This window comes from Mastigoproctus giganteus, chromosome 5 (assembly GCF_048544385.1).
Source record: "Mastigoproctus giganteus isolate SK-2022 chromosome 5, ASM4854438v1, whole genome shotgun sequence".
Classification (NCBI taxonomy): domain Eukaryota; kingdom Metazoa; phylum Arthropoda; class Arachnida; order Uropygi; family Thelyphonidae; genus Mastigoproctus; species Mastigoproctus giganteus.
Window position 1 is genome coordinate 155,111,156 of NC_143579.1, and position 12,787 is coordinate 155,123,942.

Sequence of the window (12,787 nt, forward strand, 5' to 3'; positions counted from 1 at the left end):
ACAGAATACGATATCAATTACAAGGCACTAGAATTAATGCTAACTGAATGCATTGCACTCAATGTTAAAGCTCAGTTGCCATTTTTCAACATATCTGATTAATTTATCCAGGTCTTGTTTGGAGTAACATATCCCAATTACTATCAAATATGCACCATGTCCACATTTTTACCATCACCAATTTGGACAAACTTGATATGCCTTCATAAATATTATTAATAGATATTGAAAACTGTAAAGGGGGCGAGAGCCCAGAAATGAAACCCGAGTGACTCCAGTCTTCTACCGCTCGACATCCCTTTTTCCACAGAAGTAACTTACCACTAATGTCACACTGCTCAAATTTGTATGGCAGTTTTTCATGTAGAACAGTATCAAAAAGTTTACTGAAATCTTAGTATATGAAGTAAAATTTATTATTTTTTTTTTTTTCAGCCATAGGGGAAACCCTGGAAACTACCAAAATAAACAAAAACACCTTGTAGCTATCTTATAATAACTAATATAACTGGCCTGACAAGATCTCCCCTAACTGCAGTCCTATCAAAGTGATCCTCCTACATTACTGCTTCTTTGACCACTGACTATTTTCCTTAGTACAGAAGTAAGCTTACAAGTTTATAAATGCTCACTTTGCCCCTTGATTTCCCCATTTTTTGAATAGGAGACAATTGCATATCTCCAGTTAGTATGGCCTCCAATGATGTTCTCATAATTATAGGCAAAAATTTGCTAACCTCTTTTGCTTGCTGCTTCTTTTAATAATTGGTAGACTTATTTCCCCCCCCTATGTCTCATCAATAAGGATGAGGGAAGAATTCTGCAATAGGAAAGGCGGTTGTAGGATAGATGTGCAGAAGTTTGCCTTTAGCCAGCGGGTGGTTGATTGCTGGAACAAACTTCCATCTGTCGTTGTAGAAGTTGATAGCTTAAATAGATTCAAGGCAGAACTTGACAGACATTTGGAACAAGTGGATGGGTGAAATAAGGGTGGTTTTTTTTTTTTTTTTTTTTGGCTGATGCTATTTAAGCTTGCTTTCTTGCATTATGTGCCTTTATTGATGCTAATTTTCTGTAATTCTGTTTTATAATAAGACAGTCATGGGTATTCTATGAAGGTTCGTTTGTTTTTGCCCCCACCTTAATTTCTTTTATGACTATCTTTCCCCCCCCCAAAAAAAAGATCAAGAGTTTCATCTTGTGGGGAAGATACAAGAAATCAAGTTAAAAACTTGATCTCTACAAAACAAGCTCTTAAACTTGATTCCCAAATGGAAGAGCAAGGTTTCTTTACATACCTGACAAAAAGTTAGCCTGGTTGCAAGCAAAGATGGTAGGTTTCTTTCACCAAAAACAGTTAAGTCTCATTTGATTGTCTGATAACAGAAGATGAAGTTTCACAAATGCATGTTGTGTTGGTTTTTCTTTTAAGGAATTGTGCTTTATATGGATTTTATAAATTAATGATTTATGTATATACTGCATGCATGCATTACCCATATGATGCACAACAAAATATATAATAATGATAGCCATTTATTTACACTAATAAATAAAATACACACAGCTTACTGATAGTAAATGGAAAATGAAAATCAGAAATTCATAAAATGTTGGGTATCAAGATCACAAGTATGGAAATTACAAATACACACTGATCTCTAGTAAAAGTTGACACACACACACACACACACACACACACACACACACACACACACACACACACACACACACACACACACATCAGATATTTAGTTACAGGATGATATAATTCCAACTAATGGCATTTAATTAAATCACACTCAATTAAGATGCCAAATCAAGGCCATGAAAATTAGTCTACAGGGTTATTTTGTTTAGTATAATATATAGGATTGGGTTCTGGACCACTTTTGTTTCTGACATAAACAACACTGATGAGACGATAGAGGGAATGATCTCAAAATTTGCAGACTGTGTAAAGATTAGGAGACTCCGTGATCAGTGCCAAGCAGTGCTCATTCAGGATAACTTGAACCTTCAAGAGTGGTCAGAAAAATGGCAGCTATGTTTTAATGCAGGGTCTCACTTTTTCTCAGCATGAAAAAGCTTCCATCCTGCAATGGATTGGTAATGGCTGCAGTTTTTTAACTTACACTGGAGTATAGTAACCCCAAAGTAATTTATTTATATACTTGGTGAGGGTTGAATTAAAAGTGGAGGAAGAAATGGATCTGGGAGTTATGATATGGCAGAAATTTCATTTCTGCCATAGAGTTCTATCAATGATTTATTGAAGAGAGATAGAGGATCATAATTACACTGTATAAGACCACATTTAGAATACTGTGTCCAAGTATGGGAGCCCCTCATCTGAAAAAAGACCATGCAAGTTGCAAAGATGTGCAACTTGCATGGTGATATCAGCAAATGGGTACAAGGAAATACTTTATTTGAGCTACAGAGCTTGGCAACCAGGCACCTTAGAGGGGACCTGACTGAGATTTATAAGGCTCTGAGAGGGAGTAGTAAAATGAATGAAGGTAGAATTTTAACTGTGATAAAGAATTTCAGAAACAGGGAAAGAGGTTTAGACCAGATTGTGGAAAGTTTTCTTTTAGCCAGCAAGTTGTTGATTACTGGAACAAGCTGTCTCAGCAGGTATTTGAGGCTAGAGTTTGAAGAAATTCAGTACTTTTATCTAAGATTTTATGTCAATATAAAATATGTTTGAATACTAGATATCCGAGTCTAATTAAAGGTGCAGTTTTGTTTAACCTAAGATAAGTGTGATAACGAAGTACTGTAGTACCTTCAATGAATTTAAGAAAAAAGTGTGTACCATATGGATTTGTTCATTTTAATGCTTAAAAATAACACGAATAACTTTTGCTACTATGCCAATCACTCAATAAGCTATTATTATTCTAGTTAATTTTCACTAACCTATCCTGCTACTATGTGAAAATATATATTGTATGTATATATTATATATCTTATTTCAGAAATCAAGCAGTTTATTTTTTACTTTTCATTCATGCATACATTTTTTTCCTATATATAAAAATTCACATTATATAGTGAATCAATTCAGTGCACTATTCTATTCTATTAAAAAAAAAAGTTGACATATCTTCCACTGTGTGTGTTGTTTCATTCTCATTCAACAGGAAGGAAGTGTGTTTGTAATGGTGGGATTTGGCTATCACTATTTCTTCTAGCTAGAGAATTTCAGCAGCCGTTAACCACACACACACAGCTGGTGATGAATGATAAGCCAGCAGTGCACATGCATACAATATGACTGGCATGCAATCTTTGTTTAAAAAAACAAATATATATATATATAAATTTCCTTGCAAACCAACTAATTTTTGACATGTTTATTATATAAAAAAAAAAACAGCATAATCATTTGGCCTTCAGAGTTTGAAGAAAAGCAACAACAATCCCTTTATCACTGTCAGAAATAAATGATTTCATTCAGTCTTTATTCTGACAGTAACTTATGCTATACTTAAATTCTCTTGATAGTCTCTAGGCCTTATAAGTGTAGTACTGGCTGTAGTAGCTTGGATCTATTTGTCACATTTCTAATATTTTTGTTCAGCATCTGTTAAGCACATCTATGATGTTGCTTCTCTAACCACGCAGTCCATAAATCACCACAATCAATAATGTACTTATCAAACATGCTCTTTAGCCATATTGAAGTTTAAAATGGAATGCAGATAGGCTGACTACCGTCATATATTAGTAAACATAGCCACTCCTTGCTATCTTTAACTTCACAGCATTTTTCTGTTTTTGATCTCACTCTTTGCTATGAACATTGGTCAAACAAAACAAAACAAAAATCCTCCAAAAGAAAGGAATTTGAAAAGTCCTCCCTAACTGCTGGAACAGTATTCAGAAAATATTTATCAATAATTCTACACATTAGGAAAACATTTCTTCCACCAACCACAGAAATTTATAAATTAGCCTCAACAAGGTACAGATGGATTCAGCACTAGTCATAAGCAATGACGTTACTTTCTTCAATGGAATTCACCAATGAAGCTCAAAAGAAAATAAACTTAAACCATTACTTGAGTATGTATGATCATCTCAGTCTGTTCTTAATAAAATAATTTAAAGGGCTACTTAAAAAATACATAACACAAAAAAGAGTGGACTGTTTGCTTGCCCTTTGGGATTTACAAGCTCAACAGCAACTAAGGCCCAACTGTACCGGTTATTGTAATTCGTAGATTTAACTTGCTACATTGAACTATATTAGAAATTTTTGATATATGTTAAGTGAACCTGTTTCAGGAATTAAATCTGTCAGGCTAGCACATGTACCCTAGAAGATGTTTAATATGTTGGTTTTCAATGTGAGTGTGTATATTGTTATAGCACAGAACCCTTGGGTTTCCCAAAGGGACCAGAGGTTCTACAAATGTTTTGTTACAATTAATTTTTAAAAATTTATGCTACCGTTATTCTTGAGGGTTTAGTGTGGGAAAAAATCCATTTTACTATAAATGGTGAAAAAAGCAATGCCCTAGAAGATAACTTGGTTCTAATGAGTGGAGTGGTGGGGTGAGAATCAGTGTGGTGTCACAAACATGTTATGTAAACATGGATTTTTTTTTTTTTTTTATGTGGCTCAAATTGGAGACTATTTCGTTACGTAATAACAGAGGTAAGTTTCATGGGTTAAGCAGACATGTTGGGAGAAAAAAGGCACAAAAAATTAGCAACCCCCTGTTAATTGTAGAACTAATAACTGGCAAAAAAAACCCCAGCTACAATAAAGGTGTAATTAAGATGTAGCAGGTATGAAGTATTAAAAAAAACGAACGACGCCTTAGTAAAAGTCAGGAATATGCACGCATTTTCGAGTGCTTTTCAAATTTCTGTTAACTTATGTTTACTAGAAATGAAAACGCACAGATGGCGACACCATTATTATTCATATTATCGACTAAGCTGCTTGCTCTAAACTGTTTTAAACCTTGACTTATTGTGTCAACAATCATCACATTAAATTTATAAATTGCTGCTGACACCATTCATTCTATGCATCTCATCATATCCATAGGTTAAGTCACTAGCTGCTATTGACACGAAATCTGAACTGCTGGGGTCTCTGTTACTAATGCACCTCAATGGAAGGAAAATTAAATCACTGTACAGCGCTTTCTGCCTGAGTCAAGACATTTAGACAAAAATGGTAGCTAGCTGTTTTGCTACGTAACCCCCTGACCTTCCCCCTCACTTTATTGTTTATTCTAAACTTCATAAGACGTTTTCTTCGCTGATGATATCCAGCAAGCAAAATTATTAACACTTTATATACCATGATAAATAATTTCAATAAATGAGAAAGCCAAATTTGTAATAATTGTTCTTGCTCACTGTGCATGCGAACAAGAACCTGGTAGTGGCTTTCTAAATTGATCCTCATTTATTCAAATTATTTATCGCGGTGTACAAAGTGTTTGAATAATTATTTCTTGAACAATATCGTAAACTCTTATTTTTGATGGAAGTTGGAAAATAAAAATCCCGTACGCAGCCTTTTAAATGGAACAACATTCGGAATAAATAAGATATCAAACAGACACGACCATGCTATTTAAATTTCCGAAATATACTTAATTATAAAATAACAGCTTTAATTAGCAATTTTAAAGAAAACGAAAAACACAAAAGCGGTCTAATGGAACTAATTGAATTCTAAAAGAATCAATTAGCTTTCTGATTGATTCTTTAGCCCATTTCAAAAAAAAACGGAAAGAAAATTAAGATAAAAAAATAAAAAAGCGTCAGTTAGTCAAACCTCCCCTTTCCCATTTTTAAGGCAATAAGTAAATGACAGTGGTTCCATTTACATGTTTTGTGACATTCGAGAATAAATAATAACCCACGAAAGTTGGAGAAAATTATTGTGCATGAATAATATCATGATCAAGATGAATCAGTTAAATAGAAACAAGACAACGCGAGTGCATACAGAACGGATACGTAGCAGGACATTATCACAGCAAATCCTGTTAATTCTATGATCATACACAACTTTTAGGAGGATAAATGAAGTTAATACGAGAATAAGTTCTGCTTGAAAAATGTGAATAATAATAATAATAATAATAATATGAAAAACAACAGAGCTGGCGCTATTTCATCCAAAGTTCAATAAAAGAAAGTTAGGGATCTGCATTCATCCATTGGAAAAAAAAAAAAAAAAAAAAATATATATATATATATATATATATATTATAAGGGAGAGGAAGCCTACAACGCAATTTACAGGGAATGTTTTATGATTGGCACGATTTCCTAAAGGACAAAATAATCAGTTATTCATTTTCCACTTGTATTACAAATCTTATAACATTATACGAACCACCGTTATATGAAGCGTTAAAATGTTATTTGATTTCATCAAATTGCGATGAAAATCAAAGATAATAAATAATGTGGGCTGTGGGGAGGTATAAAAACTTCATTTACTTAACATGTATGGCGTACTACGGAAAACTGGAATGGCTGGGGGGGGGGGGCTGAATGCAGTGTAGCTAGCAGAATTAAATTTATCATATCATTAGTTTGAAAGGGGAAAGAAAATCTTTAGTTGGAGAAGTATCCACACGAAAAGCAACAACAAGTGGCACGGAAAACAAAATTAGAACAAAACGTAAAACAAATACAGTATTTACATGTTCTCAATTCTTGAACTATGTCATGTTTTACGGGCCTTGCAGCAAAAAATGCCATTTTGTGAAAATAGTCATTTTGAATAATTCATCTTAAACAGCTTAACAAGCATAAAACCACCAGAACCAGATTTGTATTTGACCAGCAGAGCTTTTGAAAAAACTTTAGACTTTTCTTAATTTAATAATCCGTAAATTATATATATGGATTATACAACGTCTAGCAATGCCTGGTATATAGAGTAAACACTGGAAAAATATGGACACGTGTCTGGTGATATGTAACATATCTAAAAGACTGAATACGAATTTTCATGGGAAAAAAAGAAGCGAATACATGAAAAATAAAAAATACACGCCAAAATAACACGTAAATTATTCGTTTTTTCATTATTTTATAGGGGTGTAGCAGCTACAAGAATACGATTATTACATCGCCCACATTAATTTCATGTTCTCAGGGCCGACACACAATGACGCGATGAAATAATAATAATACTCAAGAAAACTTCCTGTATCCATTCTGCTGATTAAGTATTGCATGAACATCACAAAATATCCGACTGCATCATCAGATGATTCTAAACCAGCAATTTAATTAAAGATATTGATCCCATAATCATTAACATGCATAAAAAGTAGCCCGTGAACATGAGTCTGAAGGCTACGTGTGATTAAATGAATGCCGTTAAGATAAAAAATGTTTCCCTATTTGATAACACCATGCAGAGTATGTAAATATAGTTCCAATATAAGCATGCGCAATCAGAATATCTTCAAATTCGATTTCTACTTAGTCATCTAGCAATCCAACAAAGTTTATATAATACTTTGGTCTTCTGCTTGCATTACATCACTTTTATCACACAGTGAATAAAATATATACATTATGCTTAATTATACAGTTTTGCTATAGTTTATTTAACCAATAGTCAGGCAATAAAACTTTTGATCTGAACGTTCAGTTTTCTGCCGCTAACAGTGGCGATGTTTGCAAACTAGGCTAATAGTGTTTCTTGTGACACTGCATGAATTGAGTTCCGTTACCCCGTACCTGTCTTGTAACGACATACTTATCAGAAATTATGTAAATAGTCGCGAAGAGAGTGGTATATGGAATTATAAACTTCGCATCACTTTATTATGTCATAATACATCTTTTGCTAACAGAAGTATGTTATTTTGTCAACTAAAGTAAATCTTTTTTACGCTGAAACTTATTTTCGGCTGCTAGAATGCAAATATTAATGAGACTTCCGAATGGCCGTATTTTTAATAAAAAAATCGGTTTTTATTAATTAAAAATCCTGTCTCTTTTTTTTATTATTATCTGTAGCAGTTCAATAGGGCATGTCAGCAACAAAAATCTCGCTAGTAGTTCAAAAAAATAAATAAATAAAATAAAAATATAAATAAATAAAAGTAAAAAAAAAATCTGCTTATAAATTAACCATAACCACACCTTACGCATTGACTAAAATGTTATGAATAAAGTAGAATAAATCACTTTGTTGTGAAAGAGAAACTTTACAACAAACTAACGAGCCACTTTCAAAACAATTATTAAATCTCAAATGCCACTAAAGCTCTCAATTAAATAAAATGTTACTCCTCAGTGTCCATTAATACACTACTTACTCTTGAGGGGAGGGAGAAAGAGACAGAAAGAAAGCGAGGAAAAAACTTGCTTTCCAGTAAAAGCAGTGTATTCTGTTACAAAATATTTTATCAAGTAGGTAGGTACACCGGAAAGAAGGAAGGAAGGAAAGGGTGAGGGCGGACACTGACCACACGCCTCTCACTTCGCTTTAAGCCTACCCACCTCTAAATCCTCGTAGGTTTTGAAGCTGAGGATTGCAAATCCATCAATAAAATCCTCTTCAAACACCGGTTCTTTACTCCGTTTCTTACGAGTGGGAGGTCGTTGAGGTTTTTCACGGACGGGAGAATCTTCTCCCTCTTCCTCCTCCCCACTGCCAGGATCGCCCCGATGCCGACCCTGGGCCGCTTCCTTCTGCATTCTCACGGCTCTCTCCCGCCGTCGGTTCCTTTGGTTTCGATGTTTCGAATCACCATTCATGATGGTTATTCCCTTACGGCGGTATAAAACACAAGCATATTATCCACTTTGAGTACTCCAGAATGGAAAGAATATCCGTGGTTGCTGGAAAAGCAGCCAAGCCAACGCTGTTAACGGAAAAATCACCGGCAACAACCCGTGAGCCTACAACACTCTATCGAACACGATTGTTACGATGCAATGGCGGATAATACGCTGAGCCTCAGCACACGCGGCCAAACCTCCGGATATGCCTGCGCGAGTCACTGCAAACAAACAAAGTAGTCCTGACTAAGCTTTTCATAGCAAACATTTGATTTCAATATCGCCGAACAATGAGAATTTTGCAAGATGTTTTAAAAGGGCGAGTTAATTCGGATATATATGATTTGTACATCATTCAGCATTACATAATCAATTACGTTCGTGTCATCTTAAATAGAACGGCTCTAACAAAACGATGTATCGTTTCGTTGGAGCCTACCACTTCAAAAAAAAAAGTTTCCGAATGAATTCAGCTGGGCGTTTTGTACATATCCAGCCGACTAACTTTTTTTCTTTTGATAAATCAGAACGTAAAAAGGCAGATGCTATTAGAAAAATACGTATTACTCTGATATAATATGCACTTGGACATTTCGGGAACATAAATGTATACGTATCCATAATCTACATATTATTAACTGACGTAATTTAAAAATAAATCGGTAAGAGAAAAACGAAACAAAAAATTAATTATAATATAATTAATTATTGCAAATCAGCAATACAGATGATCATTCTTCAATAATATTCGAATTTTTGGAAATAAATTTAAGGAAATAATTCTGAGTAATTAATATCCCAAAAACAATGGATTTTCTTGAAGTGTCACGTGACACGAACTGCTAGAATTGGAACTAATGGAACTAACTCTAGAATTGGAACTATTAGATGATTGCATTGCCCTTGGTGAACGTCAGACTCGGTTACGATTGAAAAATCTCAATTATTTTCATTTACTCGATGCTACAAATTCTGAAGTTACAAACTGCGGAAAGGTTGTAAATATTTGGCTTATTTTGCTTCAACAGTGCTTCGGGCGAATTCCTATACGTATATGGATTCTCTATATAAATATGGATCGTATTTGTATTGTATATCAGAATAGGCAATGAGGTCAAAAGTGATCAACCGCAGTGAGACGTAGCACGAAATGAGGTCCGCAGACACGCATGAAAAAACAGCTAAACCAGTAGAAAACTATGAAGAAATTTGATAAATTGGGGATACTGGCGACAACACCTTACAGGTGCATTGATTAATGACCGAAATTAGCAAAAACACCAAATTTAAACATTTTAGTATTCTGACCATATATTATAAGAAAATACAGTAAACCTCGTTAACCAATTTCCATACCAAAATTTTACAATCGCATTCTGTTCTATAGAAATACAGCAGAGGCTCTTTATAGCGACGACCCTCTTTTTAACGTCCCACAGGTTATAACGTCCAGTGTGGTTGATCCCGGCAATTTCTCATTAACCTAATGCTATTTGATGAACAATAGATATAAGCCCTTCTGGTATAACGACAGTTTTTCTCATTCCTTGGGGGGGGAGTTGTCATATAGAGCTTCGACTATATACAGTTTACATCCAGTCTTCTTAAGCACATGCAAATTTAACGTAGCCCCGTGGATCAGATGATACCATACGTAACATCTGCATTCTTGCTCAACTTCTGACTGGGAGTTTAGATGCTCCTCAAACTGAGAAACTTGTGATCAGAGACCACATCCTGAACTCGGACTTAATTATTCTCCATAACTTACATAGTGCTCTCAAATAACACAGAGGACTAAGGTGGCTGTTCCCTGCTAACTCTAGAACTTTCTAGAAACCTCAAAATCGACCAGAACTGGTACGCCAAACACAAGACCTACAGGAATCTCAAGTACAGGTGAAATGAATACCAAACTCCAAATTTAATGAAAAATAAGGAACGAAGAGGAATTACAACAACAGAATATAAGGTCTTATAAACTCTGTATGACTCTATATAGAACATCGGTTAAGGCGTTTAAAGAGTGTCTAAAAGACTTTAAAAAGGCTGATGAAATACTGTACAACAGATATCCTTCTTCTCATTCAATGAAAAAAAAATAATTGTTTCTGTTCTGAATTATTGTTCTTTCTTTATTTATTTTTATGTATTAAGTATTGATGGATGTCACTGTCACCCTTCTACGGAATTCTTGTACAGGGGTGTTTAATTAATATAATAATAATAATAATACAGTACAATTTATTCATAAAAAATTTTGTTTACAATAATAATAAAGAACACAATTACTGCCCCCCCCCCCATACCCGAAGAAGGTCATGGATGTCAAGTAGGTATTGCAGAGGGTTGGAATTTGTTTATTACAATAATACGAATGTATGGTGCACGGGGATGTGTCGTCGCCTTTCTCTCTACATATTTTCTTGTTTTTGACTAATATTTATTTTCCAGGGACGTATTTTGAACTTGTTTTCGTTAAAACTTTGAAGATTATGAACTAACATTCATTTTATTCTTTATAATAATGGTTACTAAACGATCAATAAGAGCTGAAAGTAATGTGTGAAAAAAAGAGTTGTGTGTTTGTGTGTCATATAGTTTATCGTAAGTTCCCTAATCCCTTATTTATTATGGGACCTTCTGCAGTGATATGCAGTTTTGCCAAAGACCAGGGCTGGCTTTAGGGTAAGGCCACATAGGCAAGGGGCTAGGGGCACCAAGGTTTAGAGGGTGACAACGCTCCTTAACCTCGAAGTTTTTATGAACATTTTAATTATATATATATTTTTTTTAATTTAGCGCATATTGCGTATAATTTACTTTTTTTAAGTAAATAAAAGGTAAAATTAATCATTCGAAAAAATGAAAATCTTCGCATCGGCCAGAGGGAAGCGCCGTCAATCAATGTGACCTAGGAGCGCTATACACCCTTGAGCCAGCACTGCCAAACACGATCTTCGACAAGTCAGCGGCCGACCGGGCTAGCCAGGTGGGTAAAGTGCCTGCCTGGCAACCCAAAGGTCGCGGGTTCGATTCCCGCCTCGGGCTTGGATCAAAGTACTGCAAAACCTTGGAAGGTGCATTATGGCCACAGACGCCTATGCGCCAACAACTACCAAATAAAAAAAAAAAAAAAAAAAAAAAACAAGTCAGCGTTTATTTTCATGAACTTCTCTCCACCACTGTCCTCATCGGAGAGGGATTACTGTAATTAAATTTTACGTTTTTATTAAACTGTTTTGTTTTAAGTCAATTAATTCTTATATTAAAATAAGAAGGGGAAAAAACAATAGTTTAACATCATGCTGCAATTGTAAAAACAGTAAAATAGTTGTCAAACAATCGACGATTTCATGAATATCATGAATATCTCTGTTCAAACATCAAACAGAGAGAAACATTTCAAATGCACCATCATAACTGATTCAGATGAACTTACGAACAGCCTACTCCTATGAATCGAATAATGCAATTTTGAAACAGCACTTACCATCTTCGTATCGAATTTCTAATAAACTGCATCTCGGATGTATTGAGATTGTCTGATAACCGGTGGTGTATTCGGGCAGGAACGCACCGGAACGACGTTCGGGTACTTTTTTCTAAATGTCATAATAGAAAATCATTAAATTAATACACCCAATATTATTAAAAATGGAATAATCAAAGTGGGGGGGGAGAAATATTTATTTTATCCATTGCTACTAAAAATATATATTAATAGTAATCTTTAAAATTAATAGATTTCTTTAAAAATTTATTTAAAAACAAAAATATAAATTTCGCAATGAAACTTGAACGTTTCTTACTAAAGTACAATGTGTTAGATAAAGAGATCCAACGAATGAGATATACTGTGATGCGTGCGAACGCTGCATTTTGATTCGCCATGAGCTGAACGCTAGAACTGGTTGTTCTATGAACCGTGGGTCTGAAGTCTGATTCAGTTACTGCACAGTCGATGTGGCGTTATCATATAGTCTTCTGGAGAACG

At 34.5% G+C, this 12,787-nt stretch overlaps 1 protein-coding gene across 1 annotated transcript in view; it reads right to left on the minus strand.

The window, feature by feature from the left end:
• LOC150085776 (uncharacterized) overlaps positions 1-8,902 on the minus strand; it is a 1,040,408-nt gene extending 1,031,506 nt beyond the window's left edge. The window contains exon 1 of the mRNA XM_090374246.1: positions 8,509-8,902. Within this exon, the coding sequence (XP_090230372.1) occupies positions 8,509-8,766 (258 nt within the window). The 5' untranslated portion in view covers positions 8,767-8,902. The remainder of the gene's footprint in view (positions 1-8,508) is intronic.
• Positions 8,903-12,787: the final 3,885 nt, after the last annotated feature.